The sequence below is a fragment of the Ictalurus punctatus genome, chromosome 20, assembly GCF_001660625.3.
Source record: "Ictalurus punctatus breed USDA103 chromosome 20, Coco_2.0, whole genome shotgun sequence".
Classification (NCBI taxonomy): Eukaryota; Metazoa; Chordata; class Actinopteri; order Siluriformes; family Ictaluridae; genus Ictalurus; species Ictalurus punctatus.
The window spans coordinates 11,112,681-11,139,605 of record NC_030435.2 but is presented as its reverse complement, the minus strand read 5'-3'; the positions used below and the strand labels follow the sequence as shown (position 1 = coordinate 11,139,605).

Genomic DNA, 26,925 nt, shown 5'->3' with positions numbered 1-26,925 from the left:
AGCTACATGTAGTCCTAGTACAAGTACTTCTGTCTTATCAGAATTAAGTAAGAGGAAGTTAGTAAGCATCCACCGTCTAATGTATTTTACACACTCTTCAACTTTATTAAGCTGCTGTCTGTCATCTGGCTTTGCTGAAACATACAGCTGTGTATCATCAGCATAACAGTGGAAGCTAATTCCATGTTTATGAATAATTTGACCTAGAGGTAGCATATATAAAGTATAAAGCAGTGGGCCTAAAACAGAACCTTGGGGAACACCAAATTTAACCTCTGTATACGTGGAGAAGTCGCCATGTACATCTACAAACTGATAACGATCGGTCAAATAAGACCTGAGCCAGGAGAGGACTGTTCCCTTAATGCCAACAGTGTTTTCTAGTCTATCATGGAGAATAGTATGATCTATAGTATCAAAAGCTGTATTAAGGTAAAGTAACACAAGCAAGGAGATACAACCCTGATCAGAGGCCAGTAGTAGGTCGTTTACTACTTTAACTAGCACTGTCTCTGTGCTATGATGAGGCCTAAATCCTGACTGATACATTTCATGAATGTTGTTCCTATGTAAGTACGAGCATAGCTGCTGTGCTACAACCTTTTCTAAGATCTTGTTAGTTCCTTTCATAAATTTTGTTCAGACAGGGCTCAAGATGATATGAGCCAAGTTTGGGGAAGATTAAACAAAATGAGGAGGAGGAGGAGCAAAAATGGCAATTAGATGTAAGCATTTTTAGCAAAAATGATAAATGATTTAACAAAAGTTTTAACAAAATCCAAGATGATCGACAGTAGGGTTGTCACGATACCATAAACATATCTTATGATACTATACCAGCTGAAGTATCATGATACCAAGTAGTATCACGATACCATGCAATAATGTGTTGATTCATAATTCAAATCTACAAAATGAACCAAATTGACAGAAATACATAGTTATAAATGAAAACTGACAAACCAGATTTTCCTTTCAATACTTTATTAATGAGAATAAATAATTGGAAAAACTCAATAATTGGGAAAAACTCAAGAAAAATCATACAATAGGCAAGCAACTAATTCAATGTGCCACACTGAATTAGTTTGTCTGCATCATTTGCATGATTTCATTCAGCAATGAAATCATGCATGTGGAAATTGTCCTCAGAGTACTTAAGAATGAACACAACATTAGGAATAAATAACTGAATTTGGAAATGAACTCGCTTATGAACCCGGCTAATTTTACAGGGTTCATAATGAAGGACAGATGCCAGGACTTTCAAGGACTTTTCAAGCACAATATTTTTTGTTGTTGTTCTTTTCAAGGACTATACAAGAGACATTGTCATATTGTCAGACAATGGAACGAGTATGAAATAGTGAGTGAAATTAAGACTACATGTTAACCAGCAGTCACGTCCAAACCATTTCCAACGTGCTGCTCTGCACTGCTAATATCCTGATATAACCACGACATCTTCTGACAAAATCACCATAGACATAAGTTAAAGACATCAGCGGTGCTGTGATTTTGGCTATATGTAAACTGATATCATTCAGACAGAAAGTTAGAAGTGAATAAATGTGCTGCTCCTGTCTGCCGTTCATTGAACAGGGTAGCTGCAGAGAGAGAGAGAGAGAGAGAGAGGTGTACTTGCAGAGGGATAGCAGAACCTTGCGCTCGTGGGGCAGTATTGGCCACTCTCTTCTAGGGAAAGTAGCTTGATTTGTAGCTAGGTGCTTTTTTGAGTTGGGGAAAATTTGCTAAAGGAGTCTGAGAGGTGGACCGGAGATGTCTCTGAAATGAGTGAGTAAATAGCAGGAGGCAAGGGAGGGGCTGCAGCAGGGTGTTATATTTTAGGTGAAAGGATTGTATTTGTGTTCTTTCAAAAATAAACACTTTACAATTATTTAGTGATTTCGTATTTATTGACTTTTTATAATCCAAGAACTTTTAAAGCACCACTAGATATGAAATGGCTTAAAAATGGCTATTTCCCGTTTTTCTAAGGTTTTCCAATACTTAAATTTCAGAAGCCAAATTCAAACACTTCAAGCACCTTGTACTAACCCTGATTTTATTATTTAGACACAGCGGTTAGCATAAAGTTGGGTCACTTACTAGCAAACATGGCTAATTTTAATATTTACACACAACAGTTAGCGTAACGTTAGTTCGCTTGGTAGCAAACAGGAAATCTTTAAATTTTAAGATAAAGAATTTAGGTTAAATTAAGTGTTACTAACCTTTGTGTATTCTGCAAAAGCAGTGAGATGTGAGCAATGAGTGTCGTTTTAGCGAAAATAGTATTAATTGCTGCACATATACAACATTACTTACGGTACTACCTTATTGACAATACTGCCATTTAAAAAATACAGTGGCATCGGCAGTATTTTGAAGCTTTAGCATTGCAATACTACTGGTATACCGTGCAACCCCATTCAACAGGAAGTACCCTTGAATTTCGGATGTTGGTGTGCGTTCACTTCAGCATGCTCCAAGGAATTGTAGGAAAAATTAACTGTGAATTTAGCACAAATTCTTCAAATGATATTCAGTGGTGCTTGAAAGTTTGTGAACCCTTTAGAATTATCTTTATTCCTGCATAAATTTGACCTGAAACATCATCAGATTTTCAAGTCCTAAAAGTAGACAAAGAGAATCCAATTTAACAAATAAGATAAATATTATTATATTATTATTATCTTATACTATAAGATAAATATTATTATATTTTATTTATTGAGAAAAAATATCTAATATTACATATCTGTGAGTGGCAAGTGAACCTCTAGGATAAGCAGTTAATTTAAATTCTGAGGGCTCTGAAAGAGTTGTTGATGCTCATCAGGCTGGAAAAGGGTACAAAACCATCTCTAATGAGTTTGGACTCCACCAGATGTTCTGCACTGAAGAATGGGCTAAATTCCTTAAAGCCAATGTAGGACTGATCAACTGTTACCGGAAACATTTAGTTGCAGTTATTGCTGCACAAGAGGGTCACATCAGATACTGAAAGCAAAGGTTCACATACTCAGATATGTAATATTGGATAATTTTCCTCAGTAAATAAGTGACTAAGTATAATGTATTTGTCTCATTTGTTTAATTTTGTTCTCCTAATCTACTTTTAGGACTTGTCTGAAAATCTGATAATGTTTTAGGTTATGTTTATGCATATTTTATATATATATATATATATATATATATATATATATATATATATATATATATATATATATATATATATATATATACATATATATACACAGTGAGGGAAAAAAGTATTTGATCCCCTGCTGATTTTGTACGTTTGCCCACTGACAAAGAAATGATCAGTCTATAATTTTAATGGTAGATTTATTTGAACAGTGAGAGACAGAATAACAACAAAAAAGTCCAGAAAAACGCATGTCAAAAATTTTATAAATTAATTTGCATTTTAATGAGGGAAATAAGTATTTGACCCCTCTGCAAAACATGACTTAGTACTTGGTTTAAAAACCCTTGTTGGCAATCACAGAGGTCAGACGTTTCTTGTAGTTGGCCACCAGGTTTGCACACATCTCAGGAGGGATTTTGTCCCACTCCTCTTTGCAGATCTTCTCCAAATCATTAAGGTTTTGAGGCTGACGTTTGGCAACTCGAACCTTCAGCTCCCTCCACAGATTTTCTATGGGATTAAGGTCTGGAGACTGCCTAGGTCACTACAGGACCTTAATGTGCTTCTTCTTGAGCCACTCCTTTGTTGCCTTGGCCATGTGTTTTGGGTCATTGTCATGCTGGAATACCCATCCACGACCCATTTTCAATGCCCTGTATGAGGGAAGGAGGTTTTCACCCAAGATTTGACGGTACATGGCCCCGTCCATCGTCCCTTTGATGCGGTGAAGTTGTCCTGTCCCCTTAGCAGAAAAAAACCCCCAAAGCATAATGTTTCCACCTCCATGTTTGACGGTGGGGATGGTGTTCCAGGGGTTATAGGCAGCATTCCTCCTCCTCCAAACACGGCGAGTTGAGTTGATGCCAAAGAGCTCCATTTTGGTCTCATCTGACCTCAACACTTTCACCCAGTTGTCCTCTGAATCATTCAGATGTTCAGTGGCAAACTTCAGACGGGCATGAATATGTGCTTTCTTGAGCAGCGGACCTTGCGCGCGCTGCAGGATTTCAGTCCTTCACGGCGTAGTGTGTTACCAATTGTTTTCTTGGTGACTATGGTCCCAGCTGCCTTGAGATCATTGACAAGATCCTCCCGTGTAGTTCTGGGCTGATTCCTCACTGTTCTCATGATCAGTGCAACTCCACGAGGTGAGATCTTGCATGGAGCCCCAGGCCGAGGGAGATCGACAGTTCTTTTGTGCTTCTTCCATTTGCGAATAATCGCACCAACTGTTGTCCCCTTCTCACCAAGCTGCTTGGCAATGGTCTTGTAGCCCATTCCAGACTTGTGTAGGTCTACAGTCTTGTCCCTGACATCCTTGGAGAGCTCTTTGGTCTTGGCCATGGTGGAGAGTTTGGAATCTGATTGATTGATTGCTTCTGTGGACAGGTGTCTTTTATACAGGTAACAAACTGATATTAGGAGCACTCCCTTTAAGAGTGTGCTCCTAATCTCAGCTCGTTACCTGTATAAAAGACACCTGGGAGCCAGAAATCTTTCTGATTGAGAGGGGGTCAAATACTTATTTCCCTCATTAAAATGCAAATTAATTTATAATATTTTTGACATGCGTTTTTCTGGATTTTTTTTGTTGTTATTCTGTCTCTCACTGTTCAAATACAACTACCATTAAAATTATAGACTGATCATTTCTTTGTCAGTGGGCAAACGTACAAAATCAGCAGGGGATCAAATACTTTTTTCCCTCACTGTATATAATTCTAAAGGGTTCACAAACTTTCAAGCACCACTGTATGTTTAAAAAAAAAAGTTATTACAGTTTTTGACCACAAGTGTGAAACATCTTGGGTACATTCAGGGCATGGTCCTGAAAATTATCAAGTTTCATGATCTCTATATACATTGCTGAGATACACCCTCGCGTCCTTTTTTTTTTTTTTTTTTTTTTTAACATTTGCCAGCATGTTACAGGAGAACAGTTTTGAATATAAAATTCCCTTTGAAAACTTTTGTTCAGACAGGTATCAAGGTGATGTGAGCCAAATTTGGTGGAGATTGGATAAAATTTGAAGGAGGAGTAGCAAAAATAACAGTTAAGCCAGGACCACACTAGCCTATTCGGAACAACTTGATTTGGGTGAGGTGTGTCACACTTAGCAACTGTTATTGCTGATTTTGCCATCCTCAGTTGGCAGCAGTTGCTATTTGTGCCGTGTCGTTTGCGATTGCATACGAAGAAGAGAAGCACAGAAAGCTTTGGACCAAACCACATTTGTGAGGTGACGGACAATACGGCTTTGCAATTCTCCAGCAGGAATTAGAGGTAGGAACATGCTCATAACATTTTATTAGATAGACAGAATGTAAAGAACAATGAAGAAGAAAACTTTGCGTTCATCCGAACTGACAAGTGATGCCGGCTACTTCACCTTGTATGTATGAACGGTGCTTCCTGCTCATTGTTTACTGACTTGTCCAGGTGTACCTGCCCACTGCCCAGCGATAATGCCAAACATGTCAGAAGTATTTTTCCATTTGATGAAGTGATTATCTCAGCAGGGAGTCCAGACGGTCAAGGGATTAATGACTTCCTGTCTCCCTTCAACTGGCAGGCGATTATGCAAATTAAGCTAAAATCTGAAAATCGCTGGAAAAATCAGATGGTGTGACGCCGACTTTAGATGTAATCAGTTTTAGCATGTTATTTAAAATTTTGACAAGTAGGTGGTGCTGTCATGAAATTTGTTGCATTGACTCAGTTCATGGTAGATGGCTACAAGTTGTTCACTCCCTATTTAGCGGCTTTGCTCTCAGATGTGTTGGCCCATTACGGGCAAACATTTGGAATATTCAAAATTCTCTGATAAATTTTGAGAGACTTACTCTGAAGTGTGCCAAATATGGTGGCAATTGGGCAAAATTTGTAGGAGGAGTAGTGAAATAAAGTTTTTGACACAATCCAACATGGCAGAAAATTTCATTAGGCAGAAATTGATGGGTTCATTGATGTCTCAACCCAGGGAATCCAGGGATGCATGATTTTCAATTTATAAAAATTTTTGGACACATTGTTGAAACGTTATGACCATAAACATACTTCCAAATTAGGCTCAAATGGTTGACTCAATGGTGGCGCTAGAGCGTTGGCAACATTTGTGCCAAATTTAAAACTATGTTTCTATGGGCTGCCATAGACACCCTAGCCAGAAGAAGAAGAATGAGAATGGTTTGACTAATCACTTTGAAGTCCATAACATTTTGTCAGCATATACTGAAGATGATCTGAGTCAAATCTGGTGAAAATTGAATGGTTTGAAAAGTAAACATCTCCTTTTTTCATATTTCATGAGTACTCAAGTCATGATTTCCATCATATATCATAAGTTTGATGTGAATGCTCTAAAGTGTTCTGGAGATATAGCTTCACGTCCATTTCAGCATGTTCACTGTCAAATTAGTTTGCATGTTATTCGAGAAAGGTTTGACTAATCAGCTTGAGTTTGATAACTTTTTAGCGGCATGATCCAATTTGATTTTTGTGAATGTTGGATGAACAGTCTAGGAGGAGTTTGGAAAAAGTAGGTTTGGCCAATCATGGCATAATTGGTATTATTGTTCTTGGCATGACCCAAAGAATCTATCAAGAGTGGTCTCATGACAATAGGCAAAAGTATTCAAACACTATTAGCATTTTTATAATTTAATCATAATTTTTGAAAACAAGGTGGTGCTGTACTGAAAGCAGTATTTACTGTTTACATTGTAGTTTTTGTTCTGTTTTCTGTTATATTTGTTTGATTGTTGCCAGGAGAGCTCTTCAGTTGGCAAGGCAGCTGAGGAATCGGGCAGTGGAGGCTCAGGCATGCTACAGCCTAGGCAACACCTACACTCTTCTGCAGGACTACAAGAGAGCTATAGACTATCACCTTAAACACCTCATCATTGCCCAGGACCTCAGTGACAGGTACATGCATACACACACACAAACCACCACACTACACTGCCCCAATACCTCTTAACTCCTTAAGCTCCCACTCTACAGAAGTATGTATTTAAAATACAGTCTAAGAAAAATACAGTATAAGAAAAAATATGTATACCCCAGGAAAATTGTTGGCTTTTTTTATTATTATTTATTTTTATTTTTTTTAACATATTTGGACAAGGTCAACTGTAACTTTGAAACGGTGCCTATTAATAAAGTTGATGTACGTGAACAAACCCACAAGGAAAATTAGAACAGAAATATCAATAGATGTATGTTATTTTCTTCTGTGGAAAAAGTAGGAACACCCTTGGCCTTAGAAGCTAATATTGCCCCCTTTAGCAGAAATAACTTCTTGTAGGCGTTTTGCATAATTGTCCACCAGGTTTGCTGGAATTTTTAACCACTCTTCCATGCAACATTCTTTCTGCTGCAAAAAGTGGGGGGCATTTGCAAGTTCTTGATCACATCTGGGGGGGACACATGGTTACATGTAATTTTCCACTGCGCGGACGATCAGCTGTCCATCCTGTCCCCCTGTAGCACTGCCTTAGGCATCTTGCATTACAGACAATGCAGTTTATTGCTCTAGCCACATCTGCAGTACTCATGCCTCCCTGCAGCAGGCCTATGGCATGTTTACGTAGGTGAGTCAGTAGATAGGGCTCTGTAGTGTCCTAAGTTATTTTAACTGTGACCATAATTGCCTACAGCCTGTAAACTGTTAATGTCTTAAGGACTGTTAGTGTCTTAAGAACTGTTCCACAGATGCATGTGCAGTAATTTTTTATGGTTATTTGAACAAGCATGAAAAACATTGTTTAAACCCTTTCCAATAAAGATCTGTAAAGCTTATTTGGGTTTTACAAAATTATCTTTAAAATATAGCCTCCTGAAAAAGGGATGTTTTTTTGTTTGTTTGTTTTCTGAGTATATAACAATGTCAATTTTAACTGTTCAAACAGTACCCCGTAACAGTTTTGGCAATTCCACACCATTCCGGACAAGATTACAGTCTCTGAATTCCATTGATTATGCCAACAGTTTTAAAAGACTACAAACAGTTAAAAAGCCAGAGAGTTCTTTGTGTCTTGGTACAGAGCATTTATAGCTCTGGGAATAAGGGTATTCCATAGTCTTGAAGTATCTTGAAGGATATGAAATGTCTTATAATGCCTGCCAGACAGAAGTAGTTCAGTCAGGTGATGGCATGGGTGTGTGTGGTCCTTGTAGATGTTGATAGCTTTCTTCAGACATGTGTTCTGTAGATGTCTTCCAGTGATGGCAGATCAGCTCCGATTATCTTCTGTGCTGAGGTACAAATCTGAAGGATTTAAGGAAGGAGTCCTACTTTCTTACATCATGTGTTAATTTTTAACACACGTGTGTCTAGTTAAGGACAACATTTTGTGTTGCTTTCTACACAGTCAGTGTGTTAGCACATTTAGCACATGCTGTGTGTTATTTTTAACACATCTTTTTGTGGAAATATTTAGCATGTCATGTGTTAATATTTAACACTCCTGCATGTCTAGTTAAGGACAACACATTGTGTGTTGCTTCCAACACAAACTGTGTGTTAAATATTTCCACGCAAAGATGTGTTAAATATAACACAAAAATAACAGAGATGTGTTGTTTATACTTTTTTTTAAAAAAAAAAACTTATACTAAAATGCTTACAAAATAAACAAGCAATTGCCTAAAAATCAGGTGACATTTATTAAAATCATTAAAACATTTGACAGATGTAAGAATTTATCTTTTTTACAAATCTCCCTGCCAACTGGAGAGACAGGAGTCCCACTCCTTTCCGTTTGAAAAGCTGTAAGAGCAAAAAGAGTGTTCGTTAGTTGTTAGCTGCAAAATATAGACAAACGCCTTTGGGCTTCAACTGGGAAATTGCATTACAGAATCCCAAATTCTGTAATTTTTTAAATGTGACGTCCACTCTCCCAATGAACAAAATGGCGCTGTAGACTCACCAGGAAAATCTAGCTAGCTTGCAAATATTTATTTTCCTGCCTTTAGCACCTCACCGCCACACTTTTGCACAACCTAATTAAGTCAGCCAACATTTCAGAGATAGTGGAAAGCATTACAACCTAAACTCTTTTCACTCTTTTTGTCACGTTAACCTTGTGAAGAACTTTTGGCCTTGACATTATTGAGCTGGCTAAGTTACGTTAGCCACTGATGGTTTGCACCTATTAACCAGCATTAACATTCACCAAATGCATGAAGAAACACTGCTCCAACCCATCCTCTTAATGCTAATTACTACAGCTTGCCTTGTCCAAAGCACTTGCTAAATGCAGTTAACGTTAACCCACTTGCTGTATTACATCACAGTGAATAGCTGTAATGCTACGTTATCATTAACTTTCAAAAAGGGAATGGAAACTTCTAAGGTTACTGCGAGCTGTATGCTAAAGTAATCAACTGAAGTGAGCATCTACGTTAGCATCTCTCATCCCTCCTGTCCTTGGTGACAGCATCCACCTAACCCTAACTTGGAGCCTCAGATAAGATGCAGACCCAGATAATTATAGAATAACTTCAGTCCATATTCCACAGCCAACATAAACACATGACACAAGTAATGTGATGCTAACACTCAGGAAGCAGTACATGATGTACTTTTGATCCCGTCTGGATAGGTAAAGTTAATTATCACTTGCTTAGTTACTGTTTTCTAATGAATACATTTTTGAGAACTCCCTACCTAAATATCGGCCAGTCATTTTCAGCAGCACTAACAATTAGTCATGAATGCTCTTACCTGTGGTCATTTTGTTTCCTCGCCTCAAAAGGTCAAAGCAACGAACATTCACTTTGGGGCTAGTTTAGATTTTGATGATAACATCTGCACCGCAATCCACAACATGATTGGACAATAATTTAACACATGTTGTGTTGGTCACTTGTGTGAATTTTGTTTAAAAATATATATATATATATATATATATATATATATATATATATATATATTTATATTTTATATTTGTTTGTTTGTTTGTTTGTTTATTTGTGTATTTATTTATTTATTTGATAATTTACCACGTGTTGAAATAGTAATAACACAAAATTTGTTAGGAGATGAACACATCAGACAAGGATGATAGATAATCTATAAAATAATAGACAAAAAATAGAAAGAAACTCACGCAAGTTGCCTAGTCCAACCAGCTGTTAGATGATCATATAGCACAAATGAGAATAGGTTCCCTTCTGAGTCTGGTTCCTCTCAAGGTTTCTTCCTCATATCATCTCAGGGAGTTTTTCCCTTGGTATCGTTGCTTTAGGGATAAATTCATATATTTAAAATCTGTATCCTGAATTTATATATTTCTATAAAGCTGTTTTGGGGCAATGTCCATTGTTTAATACGCTTTGTTAAATGCGCGTTGTTAAATACAAACAAAACTGAATTTAATTGAACTTGTGAAATACAACCAGTCACTGCATATACTACTTTGTGAGCATATATGTTAGTGTTTGTGTGTGTGTGTTAGGGTTGGTGAAGGTCGTGCCTGCTGGATTTTAGGTAATGTCCACACAGTCCTCGGGAATCATGACCAGGCCATGCACTTTGCAGAGAGACATCTGGAAATCTCTAACGAGGTACACACATCCAGGTGCAAGTAAACAAGTCCTCTTGTCCAAGTTTACTAGAAGTGGTAGTGGTAAATTGTAGTAATAAAAGAGAAAGAAGTTTTGTTTTAGATGGACACTAGGGCTGGCTGATATGACAAAAATATCATATCATATGATACTTGAGGACATTTGTACGATACACAATGCATATCACGATATATAATATACCTAACATCCGGTAAAATATATAAAATATTTGTTACATCAACCGCATCCACTCAGTGTTATTTAATTTGTAATTATTAAAAACGTTAAAAATACATCAAGATACCAATGATATCTCAGAAAAGTGTATTGTATCATTTATCACAATATTGATATTATATTGATATATCACCCAGCCCTAATGGACACTCGATTCTGTCTTCCAAATTTCATGGTTATGGGATAAAATTTGTAGTAGAAGTGTTAAAAAAAAAAAAAAAAAAAAAAAGCTTTTGTTAAAATTCTAATTGGCTGACTTACTGTTTGAGAAAACACAAATGCTTTATATAGATAAAATGTTGCACCTTCAGGAGAATCAACAGAAACAAGTACCTTGGTTTGATCTTGGTTTGATGTGGTGCAGTTTTAAAGTTATTAGCAATTTTGTGCGTTTGTGAATTATAGCACCACCAAGATTAAACTTCTTGGAATCTCTTATGGTGAGGTCCTTCTGTTATCTATAAAATAATTAGTCAGAAAATGTCATGCTGTCGCTAAGATATGCCTTCACATCCTGTTTGTCAGTATTCGTCATATCAAAAATCTGAGTAGCAAGATTTGTTCAGGTTCATCTCCAAATGCTCAATCCCAGATTTTATGGTTATTGGAGAAAATTTGTAAGAGAAGAAGGAAAAAATGTTTCCTAAAATTAATTAAATGGCTGACTTTCTGATAGATAAATCATGAATTTGTTAAATCAAGAAAACTTGAGGTTTGGTCAAAATACGTCACAAGATCGCTGAGATCTGCCCTTACTTCCTGATTGGCAGCTTTCAATGGCCCGTCGTCAATTATTCCTTACAGTAAGTTTTAAACTTTTAAGGACAAAAGTAAAAACTTTTAAGTTTTGTGGTTTTTTTTCTTCTTTTAAGACAGGTGACCGCTGTGGTGAGCTAACTGCTCGTATGAATGTGTCTGACCTCCAGACTGTCCTCGGCCTCAGTTACAGTACAAATAATCCTGTCTTGTCAGAGAACAAAGAGATTGATTATAACCTGCATGGTAAAATATATACTCCGTAACTGCTCAATAAAATAGAATAGCATAGTTGTCAATAGTAATAATAATAATAATAACCTTCATTTTACAATAATAACAGATAGCACAAAATAATGTGGTGCAGCAACAAGAGTCTTTGTTTTTCCAGGAGCAAGACCCAGGATGAGCAGACCCTACAGCATGGAGAATTTGGAGTTGATGACGCTTACACCAGAAAAGCTCAAAGTGATTGCAGCCTCATACACAAGCTGACATCAGCTGATAATATCAAACCTAAAAACTTCATCAGCCACTACCAGTGCAGAACAAAACCTGCTTTATTAAGACATCAACATGACAGTTCCTCTCAGTTTTTTAGAAATGTATGTGTGTGTGTGTGTGCACACATACATTCACACATACATTTCTAAACAACATAAATGATTGTCACTTTATTTGTTCTTTGCATTTGGTCTTGTCTTTCGCAGTGTCAGAAGTGGGGCAATGAGGTTCTATGTACGCAGTCAAAGACCAAATTCTCCTCCAAATTCTTCTTCATGAATCGTCTGCGAAGGAAGAAGAACAGCTCCATTAAAGTTTTTCAGGACACCAGCAACACTCTGAAGACCTCTCAGAAGCAGCCTGTTCAGAAAGTGAGTCTTTATCAATCACTTTGTATGGCTGATGGGTGATTTTTTGGCAGTTAGAATACTGTATAAGCATTTAAGGTTATTCAGAGTGTATGGGTGCACAAGTTACATATTAATTTTTAATCATTACTGATTCTACAACTTACAAGTCTTCTACTACATGTCCTGCACTGAGTAAAATTTGCCAGTAAATATAAATTTTATGCAAATGTGAATGATGCTTTGAATTCTGAATTTTTGGTTCAGTCAAGATCAAGATTTAATTACTTTCTGGCTGTAATTTATTTTATGTATAAGACAAATTGCAGGAACTTTTTTCTTTGACCCCATGTAGTGTGTGAGTGCGGATATGTTGGGTAACGGAAGCTTTCTTGACCAGCTGAGTCGTTTCCAAGGCAACAGAATGGATGACCAGCGCTGTTCTTTTCAAAAGCGGTTGGTCTGCCAGTCCAATGCTGCCTCTAACCCCTCCTCCTTGTGTTCATCCTTGCCCAAAAATCTGAAAAAATGTAAGTGCTAATTCCTTCATGCTTGATTTCGGAATATTTTTGATCATCTTGAGACTCCACAGCTGTTTAACTACTGAAGTTTGGACTACCTAGGAAAGGTGGGTGGGAGGTCCAACTTTTTTGAAATGGTAGATGTAAATATAATGCAATATAGGTGGATGTTGTTGAGGGTTCACAGTTCACAATATCACCAAATTTGTGAACACCTAACCATACACACCTGACAACATAACATATGTCATTTTATACTTCACATTCCTGATTATTCCTTTCTTTAATGTTATAATAATTTCCACTCATATGGGAAGGCTTTCAACTAGATTTCAGAGCATGGCTGTGGGGATTTGCCCATTCAGCCACAAGAGCATTAGTGATATCAGTCACATCATGTCTTAATGAACCTCGCTTTGTGCACAGGTGCCTTGTCATGCTGGAACATGTTTGGGCTAGACCTTTTGGTTCCAGTGAAGTGGAAATTTTATGTTCTACATCACACAAAGACATTCCATACAATTGTTTGCTTCCTACTTTGTGACAACAGTTTGGGTAAGGCCCATATATGGCTGTTATGGTCAGGTGTCCACAAATATTTGGCCATATAGTATATATTTCTTTTAGTCAGGTCCCTGAAGTATGCTGTATAGTGTAGTGTGCTGTTTCATTAAAAACAGGTTTAATGTTTTAGAGTGAAAATGGCTATATTAGAGATTCAGCAAAGATAAAGCAGGTTGTGAATTCCAGAACTGGTAAATTAATCATTCTCATTTATCTTTTTCCACAGCTTTTTCAGAATCTGCATTATCACCAGGCCAGGACACACTTCTAGGAGTCTTGGATTCTGCTCAGAGCTGGAGGGTAGAGGATCAGAGGGCCGTAGGAAGTGTGCCTGTCTTGTGGAAATTCCTGACAAACCAGAACAGCAGCAGGCAGATTGTCCTCAATCAGCTCATGGCCAACACTGACACCTCTGAACCTGATGATCACTTCTTTGACATGCTGGTGAAGAGCCAGGTGAGAATGAGCATGTTATTATTGCCTGTTTGTAATTACATTTGTAATTATATGACTTCAAGTTCAGTGTAGAATTTAAAAAAAAAACACTAATAGGATTAAGTTATGTTCATCAATTAAGTGATAGGAGGAAAGAAAAAAGAATGATAGAAAATATAGGATAGGATATAGGATTCCTATTACAAAGCCTGTCTGAAAGTTTGAAACTGTTATGTTTCATAAGCTTAAAGATATTTCAGTGGATAGATAGATGACAAATAGAGTGATACAAGTAGAAAGTCAGATGGCGCGAGCGAGTGATACAGGTAGATTGATAGAAAGAAATGTATGGAGAGTGTATGGCATTCATAGTGCGATAGATGAAGTGACTGTCTGTTACAGGTACACTGACAGGGTGAGAGGGAGAGGAAAGGGGCTTCAGGCCTTGCGCATACAGGTGTGTGACTTTTAACAGTTGGAGTTTGAATCTAAGTGCCAATCTAAGCAAGTCCAATCAATTAGAAAAAGTACAGCATAAACAGCTTGAAGGACTGTGCTGAGTTTGGTGGAAGTATCTTGAAAAGAGCTTATAACAGTCAGAAATTTCTTATGGAAGTCAATGGGAATTTTAGCCAAGTTGAGCTTCTTTAACAGGAAAACTGTAATTCGTTAGAAAAGTCGTAGCACACTAAGTCAGAAAGCTCTGGGAGCAGTAGCATTTAGAAATTTTGAGTCTCAGAAGAATACTAATAACTAGTGTGCCCATGCACACCCACATGCAGCTGCACATGTCGGTCAGTAGGTCATATCGTGAGCTTTAATATTTGTATTTTACTCAAGTTTTTAATATAATAGGTTTTATGGCAGTCCGTTTATGTGCAATGGTTAGGTCACAAGAATACCCATAAGGCAATTCTCATTGAGTCGAGCGTTTTGATGTGTCACATGTCTATGGTGTGGTAGTATTGTGATTCCACTTATTTTGGGGGTTAACGTGCATGTGATGTCATATGGTGGGCATGTGACATCACTAGAATACACACAATTCCATTCTTCTCATTGAGTTGAGCATTTTGACATGTCACATAGCTATGTTGTGGTAGTTTTGGTATTCCACTTATTTTTGCATAAGCAATCAAAAAGCAGATTCAAAACTATAGGCAAAGGGATTATGAATGATTTGTAGTTCCACACATTTGCCAGTCCATTATGGGAAAATTGCTTTGAATGCCAGAGTTCTTTTAATAACTTTTGCTTAGACAGTTCTCAATATGATGTGAGCCAAATTGGGTAAAGATTGGACAAGATTTAGAAGAGGAGGAAAAGCAAAAATTGAGCTTAGATGGAAGTATTTCCACCATGTTATTGTAACTTTTGACCAGTTGATATGGTCCTAAACCAAGATTTGTATAAGTGTGCAAGTTTGTTACTGAGATAAAGCCTCACTTCCTGTTTGGCGGTTTTGCTGTCAGATTTGTTGGCATATCATTTAGAATATCAACATTATTTAGATTATTTTTGTTCAGGTTGGTCTGAAGATGTTGGTGTTAATTGGACATAATTTGTAGGAGGAGTAGTAGGGGAAAAAACAGCTTTTGACAAAATCCAAGATGAACAAATGGAAGTACACTTGAATTTCAGATGTTGGTGTGCATTCACTTCAGCATATTCCAGAGAATTATAGGGGGGAAAATTGTGAATTTAGCACAAATTCTTCAAATGATATAAGGAAAAATCAGTAGAAAACAGAAAAACAATAGGTGTCTTGCACCATTGGTGCTCAGCCCCTAATAATAATAATAATAATAATAATAATAATAATAATAATAATAGTGCATTTAGGGAATAGGATTTCTGAAATACTCAAACCAGCCCTGCTGGTACAAATATCCATGCCATGATCAAAGTCACAAAGATCACACCTTCTTCATTCTGATCTGATCTCAACATTATACCTCCTACACTGTAGGAGGTATAATGAGCTCATACTTCCTATACTGTACTATGAGTTCTGCCTATTAATCTATCAAGGTTTTTACTTATCCTCATCTTAAGCAGTCCACTGCATAACTTGGTAAATACTACATTTATTATATAGAGTGACTGGAGCCTGCCTGGGCAATTTAATGTTTTTGTTCTACTCTTGTCCTGATAGTGATGTGTGCACTCTGCTCCAAGTTCAAGGAATTAAGGCCATTTCATAATAATGAATTTTTCTCATGTCAAGTTGCCCTCCACATGTAGACCCCAATTCAGAGTTGCTTTCCGAATTACATAAAGACCAGTATTATAAATTATTATAATAAAATGAATCATGTGCAATATAAAATATGTCATTAAAAAATATAAAATGTATTTTCTGATTAATTTCCACAATTCCCTCCACTGATCAATCTATTGATCACAATTTCCATAACCAGTAATAAACAGCAAAAGCCCCTTCATAACCCCAATTGAAGTGGGGGAAATTCCTGCCTTATCTGCTTTGTGCAGGATAGTGTACATCAGCTGCTGGGAAACTAATGTGGGAACATGCTATGTCCAAAAGCAGCCATGCGATGGTGACAGTAAATTTTGTAGTCCTCTGCTGAACCCAGGTGGTGAATATTCACCTTCTTAAAAAAAAAAAAAGGACAAGACGTATCTAGGCCTAGCAGAGGGCGCTGTTTACTTTTTGCCCTTTTTACAGTTAATTTGTGGCTTGTTTGTGGTCCACTTGATTTGTGCACTGTAAAAACAAAGTGATGTTTTGGATCATCAGCAGATCCTTTCTTTGGCCTTTCCATCAATTGGTAGAGGTTAATATTCATTCCAGAACATTTGTGGCCCATCTTTGTATTTCTTTGTCCAACGCTGATGTTACATCACAGTCATTTTCTATGCTATACTGACAAAGAATGTGCAACAACAGCAGACTACATTTTTTCAGGACTTTTCTATGGAGGTAATGAAAAGCTTTGAGCGTTTTATATGGTAAAAAAAATCTCCTAATTGGCCGACAAATATATTGGGGATTTGCTTACCCCGCAAAATTGTGGTGCTTACATTAGGGGAGCATACATTTGTTTTGACATCCGCAGCGGCTCAAGATTTTATTAAGATCCTTGAAAATGCACAACTGCCCGAGTCCATGGGGAAAATGCTGGCTGACTTCAAAACATACTGGTGAAAAATGATGAGGATGTCGCAGATCTCAATGAAAATTTTTATTGCAGCACAGCAGTGACAAGGGCACATAATACATTTTATTCAAATGAGGTGTTGCAAAAATAATACATCCTACAACAAATTCTACCAAATCTAATATTTTGTATGGCCTGCATGATTTTTAAGAATGGCACCAACTCTTCTGGACATGGAGTGATCAAGTTGCTGACATACTGCCACATCTATACTGTATTTCTCCATTCTTAGAGAATGAGTTCTTTCAGAGCCTGGATGCTGAATGTCTTTTCAGAACTGAATCACTTTCACAGTGTTCTTCCTCAGAAATGCAGCAGTGGCCTTGGATGTATGTTTTGAGTCATTATCATGTTGAAAGAGTGTCCAGCGACCCAGGGCATGGAGAGATGGTAGCACCTTCTCTTTCAGTATTTAGTAGTACATCTGTGATATCATGATGCCATGGTCAATGAAGTGTAATTCAAAGACACCTGCAGCACTCTTAACAACTTACAGAAGAGCACTGCTACTGCCATGCTTTACTGTGTGTACCATGCATTTTTTATTGTACTCTTCCCCTTTGCGACACCATACAGTTTGGATGCCATCAATTCCAAAAAAATTTACCTTTGTCTTATCAGACAAGTATGGAGTCCCAATATTCTTCACCTTTGGCAACATAGGCCCTGGCAAATGCTAAATGGGCTTTTTTGTTCATGGGCTTTAGCAGTGGCTTCCTTCATGTATGACACCCATGCATGCCACTCCTCTGCAGCATACGTTATATCATGTCATGGGAAAGTCACCCCTGTTTACTAATTATCTTGTAGCCCTGACCTTTTTGTTTAAAGAAATTACTTTCTTTCTCATGTCGTGTGACATTTCTCTTCCATGTGGTGCCATTATTGTCAGCATTGAATGAGAGGGGAATTTATGGGTTAAATACCATCCTTAATTGTCAATTATCCTGCAGCCACCTGTGTGATGATTGAGCAGACTAATATGTTGTTGAATTCCAGTTAATTAGCATTTTATCAAGTTTAATTCCTAAAAGCTACTTTGGGGTGTACTAATGTTTGCACCATGGTCTTAAATCACTTTGTAAAAAATATTTCAGTTTTGTTTTTTGTACTGACATCACATTTGCAACCAATAAACCAGGGTTGCTGGAATATATTATTGTATAGGGTCCTATAGAAAGTATTCATTCTAAAGAGACAGATGATTTTCTGAGACATCTGTTGGGGTGTACTCATTTATGCTGGGCACTGCAAATGAAGTCTCACTCTAAATTGAAATTAAAGGTAACAATTGAAGTGATCCTTTTCCATTCTCATATTTTTGATGTCATGACAGGTGTGACCAAATTGTGGGGTGATATGATTGTCTAGACAGATGTCTTTCTGAATGATAATTATATCACATACACCTTTGTTCAAGGATGGTTCTTAATGTCCCACTGCCACTCCCATGCTTCAATTGATTGAATTTCACTTCAGGTGATATTATCCACCTATTGCTGAGACTGAGATGAATTGTCCCTATGATAATTAAGCCTTTTGGGAGATGAGCTTGTTCTAACACCTACCTTGGAGTGGAATCTTCTTAGAGGCAGTCTGTTATTTCTTACAGTCCCCCGTTGGGCCGTTCTTGGCCCAAAAGAAGCAATGTGACTGTTCTCCAACATAATTTTTTTTCAAGGCTGTCTTCCATGTTCTGTTTGATCTTTTTACTCATCATGATTGCGAGTGAAGCTGATGCTTTATTCCAAGCAGTTTTTCAAGATCTGCATTGTTTTTCCCCCTGTGAAATGGGTGCCTCTGTCGCTTGCTATACTGGGAAACTAAATCTACAGTAAATTTGTTCCAAATGCACTCATGTTGTGGGAGAAGCCTTGATTGGAAATGCCTCAACCCATTTGCTAAATGTGCCAACAACAACCAGAATGTATCTGAATCCACCTTTCATGTCCTTATCTATACCTGGCCACCAAAACATGTTTTCTATCCTTTTATTTAAACTTTTTAGATACACTTTTTTAAACTTTTGTTACACCCAAGTGTCCCCCCTGATTGTGGATATGATACTAAATATCATTCCGCAATCTTCAAGATGGAATTCACACTGGAGTGTCACCACATCTGTATAGTAACACATTGTCATGTATGACTAGCTGTGCAAATGGACCATCTGTAATCATTTGTCATTGCTCTTCAGTCTGATTGCTTCTATTATTGAAGTATCACTCTGTTGAATGCTTTTAGGGTCTGCCTGCTCTCTAATGTTGATAGCGGCAACTGATTCTTGCTGTGTGACACTTGCGTGTCAGCAGCTTTCTTTGCTAGCTCATCAACTATTAAATTACCTCACCATGTTTGTTGGTCCCTTTCTTCTAGTGTGCTTTAACTTTCAACAATGCAATCTTATGTATGCTGTTCTTAGCAGCTGACCATAAAGCTTGTTATTGGACAACAGTGAACCAGAGGTCAGCCATCTGCACTGGTAAAACCTCTTTTCTGCCTAATGGGCAGAAAATTCCTATTCTAAAATTCCCCAGTAGTAATTCCACATTTGTCGAATCTGAACCAATATTCAAGTCTAAATCTGGGACAACCTCTGAAGTCTGTGATGATGCTGTCACCTCCACTTACTGAGCTGAAAAATAAGAGACATTTATGCAGAAAGTTTCCTCTGTCAGAATGAATAATATGGTACTTCCCCTCTTGCCAATACCTATAGCCATCAACATCCACATCCACACTCCTTCAATAGCTTTGACGTCAAAAACACTTTCAGGGGGTCAGATGTGCTTGTGTTCACAAATGTGTGGAGTGCCTTCATGCAGAAGTGTTCGTGGCAGCATGGAGTTGGGTTTGTAGACAGTTTTCATGTTTTTGGATCCTAAATCTAAGGTCCACCTGCCTAGACCGGCGCTAGATATAACCTTCACTTTGCTATTCAAAAGAAGCTGTAGAGGTGTGTGTGGAGTATGCAGTGTCACTTCATTGAAAACATTCAAAGTGGGGAAATTGCCCACTGAGCCAACAAGATATGTCTTGAATAGGAGTCAGAAGCCTTTTTCAAATGGAGAGAGTACTTGAGAAGCATAAGCAATGGGACACAAATTTCCCTGTAGCTCCTTCAGGAGGACAGCCAGAAGAGCTTCCTCTGCTGCAGCTATCTGCAAAATAATGGTTGTGTTCTGTCTGGAGTAAGCAATGCTGAATTATTCTTTTTCTTTCTTCCTGAAATGAGACAGTTCAGAGGTTTTGCAATAGCAACTGCGAAGCCTTCAATGAAATCCAACTATTCTTAAAAATGACCTCAAAGCTATCATGGATACAGGAACTGGAATAATTTCCACCTTGTGCAAATCAGGTGTGCGCCCTCCTTACCTAGGCATCAAGAGAAGTAACCTCTGACTTAATCAACTGGACTTTCTGTGGATTCAATTTGAGTCTTGCCACTTCCAATAACTGAAGCAATTCATCAACAGAAGCCATCATCATGAAGAAGATCATTGGTGCCTCTCTTCCCTCCATCATAGACATTTACACCACATTCTGCATCCGCAAAGCCACCAGAATTGTGCAGGACCCCGCACACCCCTCACACAAACTCTTCACCCTACTGGCATCTGGCAAAAGGTATAATGTCAGAAAACAGTTTCTTCCCCCAAGCCATCAGACTCCTCAATACTCAGAGACTGGACTGACACACACGTGCGTGCGCACACACACACACACACACACACACACACCTGGCTGCTACTGTAGTAACTGCTATGTCCATATATGTTATGGTATACTATGTCATGGTATGTTATGTTTATATTCACAGCATTTTGTATTATATTGTTATCTTTTTGCACTACCTGTTATATCTGACCCTTCCATATTAGAACTGTGTACTGCTCTGTGCTATGCTGTCATTTACTGTACCTATTTCCCTGTTTTAGTAGTATTGTCTGTCTATGTTGTTTGAACACATTTGCACATACACTTTATGTAGAAATGTGTAGGTCTTATTTAGTTCCCTGTCATCTCATATGGTTAGTGTGTTGTTTTATGTAGTGCCATGGTCCTGTAGGAACGTTGTTTTGTTTCACTGTGTACTGTACCAGCTGTATATGGTGGAAATGACAATAAAAGACACTTGACACAATTCTGCCAGCAAAGAGATTTTCATCCCTGGTAACGGTCGCTAACAACAAATCATCCACATACTGAATCAAACATTCAGGCTTAGAAAACATTTCCAATATTTTTGTTAACCATTGGTGAAACAGAGTGGGTGAATTCACAAAACCTTGTGGGGGGACATTCGAAGTTTACTGTGTGTTTTTGATCTTAAAAGCAAACTTGTATTGGCACCCGACACCATGGGACAGGTCAAGAGCCAAATAATTGTCAGTCTCTGGCAAGAGAGATGCCAATATCAATACAATACAAGTGGGTGTACTTTTGTTATGCTCCCTGTTGTCTGTACACAATCTCCAAAAATTGTCTGGATTGTGAACAGGCCAATTAATGTCAAGTCCTAATAATACCCTGTTCTAACAGAGAATCCACAATATGCTGTATGTAGGGATCTGCCTCATCTGGATAATTGTACTGTCTGAGGGAGGGTTGGTCATGTCCATGAACCTTCCATCACACTAGTATCAACATGGCCACTATCATGCTTTGAATTAGCAAAAACATCTGTTTTGATCCAACAGTTTTGATAACTCAGAATCTTCCATTGATAACAATGTATCTCAATCATAATCCTCTGATTTTTTTTTATTGCATTTATAGCATGTTAGAAATCTCCACAACCTTGTCTTTCAATTCAATTCAATTTTATTTGTATAGTGCTTTTTACAATAGATATTGTCTCAAAGCAGCTTTACAGAAATATCAACATGGTATACAGATATTTAAGGTGTGAATTTATCCCAACTGAGCAAGCCACTGAGTGGCAACGGTGGCAAGGAAAAACTCCCTAAGATGTTTTAAGAGGAAGAAACCTTGAGAGGAACCCGACTCAGAAGGGAACCCATCCTCATCTGGGTAACAACAGATAATGTGAAAAAGTTCATTATGGATTTATATGAAGTCTGTATGGCCTTAGGAGCAGCCGTAGTCCTAGCAGTCTGGAATTAGAGAAGATTTGAGCTCCATCCAGAGTCAGAAAGGATCTGGATCTCTAGTATCTCCATAAATTCGTGTGGGGCTTGGGGGAAAGGAGAGAGGGAGGAAAAAAGATTATTATGACTGCGTCTTCACACTGAGGATTACACAAAATACTATTGTTGCCATAGTCAATGATATAACCACACTTAGTCATGATATCTGAGCCTAAGATTATATACCATAATAATAACCAATCATTGCATCCGTCTCTAACAGCAATATTTACTAGTGCTCTACCATGATTGTCTCGTGATGGGTTGCTACACTTGAAATGGAGACCCGTGATCCCTATGCTGAAGGAGACATGGCTTTAGATCCCTGCTACTCCTTGTGAGCATGCAGTTCCTCAGTCTCCTTGCTCAATCTGCTTACCATAGTCTGTAACTGGTTCAAATCAATTTTAGGAGCTGTTCTCCTAAGAAAAACTTGCATTCCCTTAAAGTATGTCTCTCTTTCCCACGTGAATAACACTCTGGGAAGTAATCATATTTCTTTAAATTAGCATTATGGTTGTAAAACTGTCTGATTTTGGCATTAATGCCGTTTTACTCTGAGAGTTGTCACATTTATTGCCACTGCAGAATGGGTGAGTCAATCATATTTTGCTAATTAGCATATTTGCTAATTTGCTCATCATTCTGAGTAATATCAGGATCGCCATTTTCAGTTGCAGTTGCTCCCCTTTTCTCATGGTCATTTCAGCTATTTTATACCAGTTGACTGACATAATTCTTAAAACATTTGAAACAGTGGGTATGAATTATTATGATTAACTTCCATGCATATTGTGACTAAGAATGCTACTGGAGACTTTTACACGTCTTGCTTCTCTTATTCTGTCATATTCACTATTTCTCTCCCACTCTGTACTGTACTGCTCTCTCTTTCAGGGTTCTCGTTTAGATGAACAGAGGTGTGCCCCTCCTCCTGCTCTGATCCATGGACCTACTATCCCTGATGAGGACTTCTTCAGTCTCATTGTCCGCTCTCAATCCAAAAGGATGAATGAACAAAGAGTCACATTGCCATCCATGGACTGAACACTATACACATACACACACACACTGACCTCCATTCCATTGAGCATGCAGAGGGGTGTGTGTACACATGCAGCTATATAGGGTTTTGTTTTTTTATTTGATGCTTCCCAATTTTTCTCCCCAATTTGTCACCTGCCAATTCCCACCTCCAAGCCAGCTCTCACCTATCACACAACAACTACCAACCAGGTACAGTGAAGGCTAACACCTGCTTCGTCCGACACATAAAGATTGGTTAATGTTGCTCTGATGGACTAGAGTATCCCATCTATCCCTCCCACCCAGAGAGCATGGTCAGTTCTGCTCATTGGGCTCCCAGCCATGGATGGTTATAGTATCATATGTATTTGGGCTCACAATCTGACGATGATGGGTGAATACTTTTTTGTTGCACCATCATGAGCCCAGCCGTAGATTTAATAGTCAAATTATCCTTTGGTTTTCAGTTTCATGCATATGGTCTAGGACAAATTCTAGACAAAATAGTATGGATGTGTTAAATCACTGTTACAAACTTACACAAACCCTAACCCTGATGCACACTACACTGCCCACAGTGATATTAGTGTTGATCCTCCACGGACCACTCTGGAATTCTGGAGATACATTTTGTTTACCACTAAAACTTCCACAACATATGGGATTGTTGCAACTACACAGGCACATTTTGGTATTTGATGTCAGACTCAACTCATGGCATTGTTATTCTAAATTGTAAAAAGAAATGCTTATATTTCAAGACAGTGTTTTTAGTGTATTTTTTATTAGTATATGTATGTTTTTATTGAATATAAAAACACTGTGTATACACAGGTGTATCTTTTTACAGTTTTGTTTGTATGGGTTTTTTAAGCAGTAGTTTTAAATTATTTGTACTGAAAGAGGAATTATTTCTCCAGGAAAGGTGCAGAGATTCTAATCAGCACATTCAATCAGCTTGCAATTACTGCATTGATTAGTTGTCTCATAAATGGTTGGAACTGGGTGTTCGTGCATGTTAATGTGTACTTCTGGCATTTCAGTTACTTAAAAATAAAAAAGTAGCATTATGCTCACACTCTGGATATTACTTAATTCATTAGCAGCAAACAAGTTTTTAATCACATTATTAAATCTTTTTACAAAGGCCATTTTTACCATTAACTCTTTTTACCAAAGGCCCTAAAAAAGGGGTCCCAAAATTTCTGCCAGTTTTAGGGTGCCCACTGTTCAGCATTGAATTTGTGCTGTCTTACTCCACAGTAGTGGTTAATGGCTCATATGATAGGAGACACTCGGGGCTATAAGATTTACCCTTGTTTTTACCTAGCCTACTAGGTTTAAATGTCATAATTTTGTTGTGGCAGTTGTCCACAGTGTTTTACTGTGAAAAAAGCTTTAGTTGTGCTGTCTGTTTTATCTGTGAACCAATGTTATTGTGGAGAAGTGTGAATTGTTTTCCCAGCAGGGGGCTCACAACCCTCCCCTTTCCCATCACCCTGCTCACTAGCAGCTAAACACAGAGGCATGATGCACTACACACAGAAACCAAACAGTGTCCTGACTAATCTTATAAAGTGGGGAAAATATGTATTGAACGTGTCTTTTTTTTTTTCAGTAAATATATTTATATACACAAGAAAAAAGTATTGAACACAGTAACTGAAATTTATTTAATACTTAGTGGAGAAGTCTTTGTTTGTAATGACAGCTTCAAGACACTTCCTGTATGAAGGAGGGGCGACGTGGCTCAGGTGGTAGAGTGGGTTGTCCACTAATCGTAGGGCTGGCTGTTCGATTCCCGGCCCAAATGACTCCATATACCGAAGTGTCCTTGGGCAAGACACTGAACCCCAAGTTGCTCCGGATGGCAAGTTAGCACCTTGCATGACAGCTCTGCTACCATTGGTGTGTGAGTGTGTTTGAATGGGAGAATGAGACATTGTGTAAAGCCCTTTGGATAAAAGTACTATATAAGTGCAGACCATTTGCCATGAAGAAATTAATTGGCCGCAGAATTCAGGTGTGGTTTTGGCCCATTCTTCTAAGCATATTGTCTTTAAATCTTGTTGAATTGGATTCAAGCTAGGTGATTAACTAGGCCATTATAACACCTTCATTTTTTTTCTCTGAAAAAATCTGCTGTCATTTCTTGGTGGATGGCAGCAGATTCTTCTCAAGAATCTCCCGGGAAAGGGCTCCATTCATTGTTCCTTCAATTATATGATGTCTGCCAGTACCATGCGATGAAAAACAGCCCCACACCATGATGCTTCCACCTCCAAACTACACTCTTGGTATAGTGTTTTAAGGGTGATGTGCAGTGCCATTTCTTCTCCAAATATGGTGTGTTGTATGACAGCCAAAAATACACTCTCCCAATATTTCATAGGATTGTCCAAATGAGTTGTAGCAAACTTTAAATGAGCTTTGAAATGCCTTTTCTTTAGTAATGGATTCTTGCAGGGTGAAAGTGCATAGAGGCCATGGTGGAGTGCATTGCCTATTATTTTCTCTGTGACAATGGTACCTGCTGCCTCCAAGTGTTCCTGGAGCTCTTCCCGAGTGGTCCTTGGCTCTTGGGCTACTTTTCTGACTATTTTCCTGACTCCCTGGTCAGAAATCTTATGAGGAGCAGAAATCTTGCATGGCTGGCAGAGTGATGTTGCTTCCACCTGCGGATAATGGCCCCAATGGTGCTTACTGGAAGATTCATAAGCTTTGAAATACGTCTGTATCCGATGCCATCAATATGTTTTGCAACAATAAGGTTACGAAGGTCTTGGGAGAGCTCTTTGCTTTTACCCATCATGAGATGTTTCTTGTGTGACACCTTAGTAAGGAAAAGCCTTTTTATAGACCATCAATGTACTAAACCAGCTGATATTAATTTGCACAGATAGGAGGTATAATTACTTACCGATTTCAGTTGGTTCATTGCCTTACCTTGCCTTGGAGAAATGCTTTTTCTTAGCATGTTCAATATTTTTTTCATGTGTCATTCCACTTTATTACACATAACTTTATTTATGGACTTTAATGTTGTGAATTCTTTATATGTGTGGATTTCTTGAGTTAATACTGATGTCTGGTGAAAATTTCATGTGAATAGTATCACTGCAAATATGTTTACACGTTCAATACTAATTTTCAATAAAATTTGGCCCATGGATTGTGTCAACAGTTCAGGCTTGTTATGATGGCATAATAGTGTGGGGGGAATGTATTGGGCCATGTAACACCAGTTGAGAATCATTTGAATGCCTCATCTTCTCTAAATATTGTTCTCGACCACATGCATTCGTTTATGACCATGATTTACCCATCTTATAATGGGTACCATAGAAAATCTCAGAAAATTATACCAGCACTATAATGGAATGCTGTTTATTGGATCCCATTTTGGCTAACAGAAGCACTATGTCCAAATTTTATATCAGATTCTGATAGCATGCCCAGCAAACTTTCTGGAACCTAAA

At 38.0% G+C, this 26,925-nt stretch overlaps 1 protein-coding gene across 3 annotated transcripts in view; it reads left to right on the top strand.

The window, feature by feature from the left end:
* Positions 1–26,623, top strand: part of gpsm2 (G protein signaling modulator 2) — an 87,617-nt gene extending 60,994 nt beyond the window's left edge. For 2 of the 3 annotated variants that reach the window (XM_017495241.3, XM_047162689.2), the window contains 8 exons: positions 6,924–7,079; positions 10,616–10,724; positions 11,834–11,963; positions 12,109–12,185; positions 12,428–12,592; positions 12,924–13,098; positions 13,880–14,109; positions 23,318–26,623. In XM_017495241.3, coding sequence (XP_017350730.1) covers positions 6,924–7,079; positions 10,616–10,724; positions 11,834–11,963; positions 12,109–12,185; positions 12,428–12,592; positions 12,924–13,098; positions 13,880–14,109; positions 23,318–23,467 — 1,192 coding nt within the window. In that variant the 3' untranslated portion in view covers positions 23,468–26,623. Of the gene's footprint in view, positions 1–6,923; positions 7,080–10,615; positions 10,725–11,833; positions 11,964–12,108; positions 12,186–12,427; positions 12,593–12,923; positions 13,099–13,879; positions 14,110–14,490; positions 14,546–23,317 lie in introns of all 3 variants that reach the window. The other variant, XM_047162692.2, reaches the window with a different exon arrangement.
* The last annotated feature ends 302 nt before the right edge of the window (positions 26,624–26,925 follow it).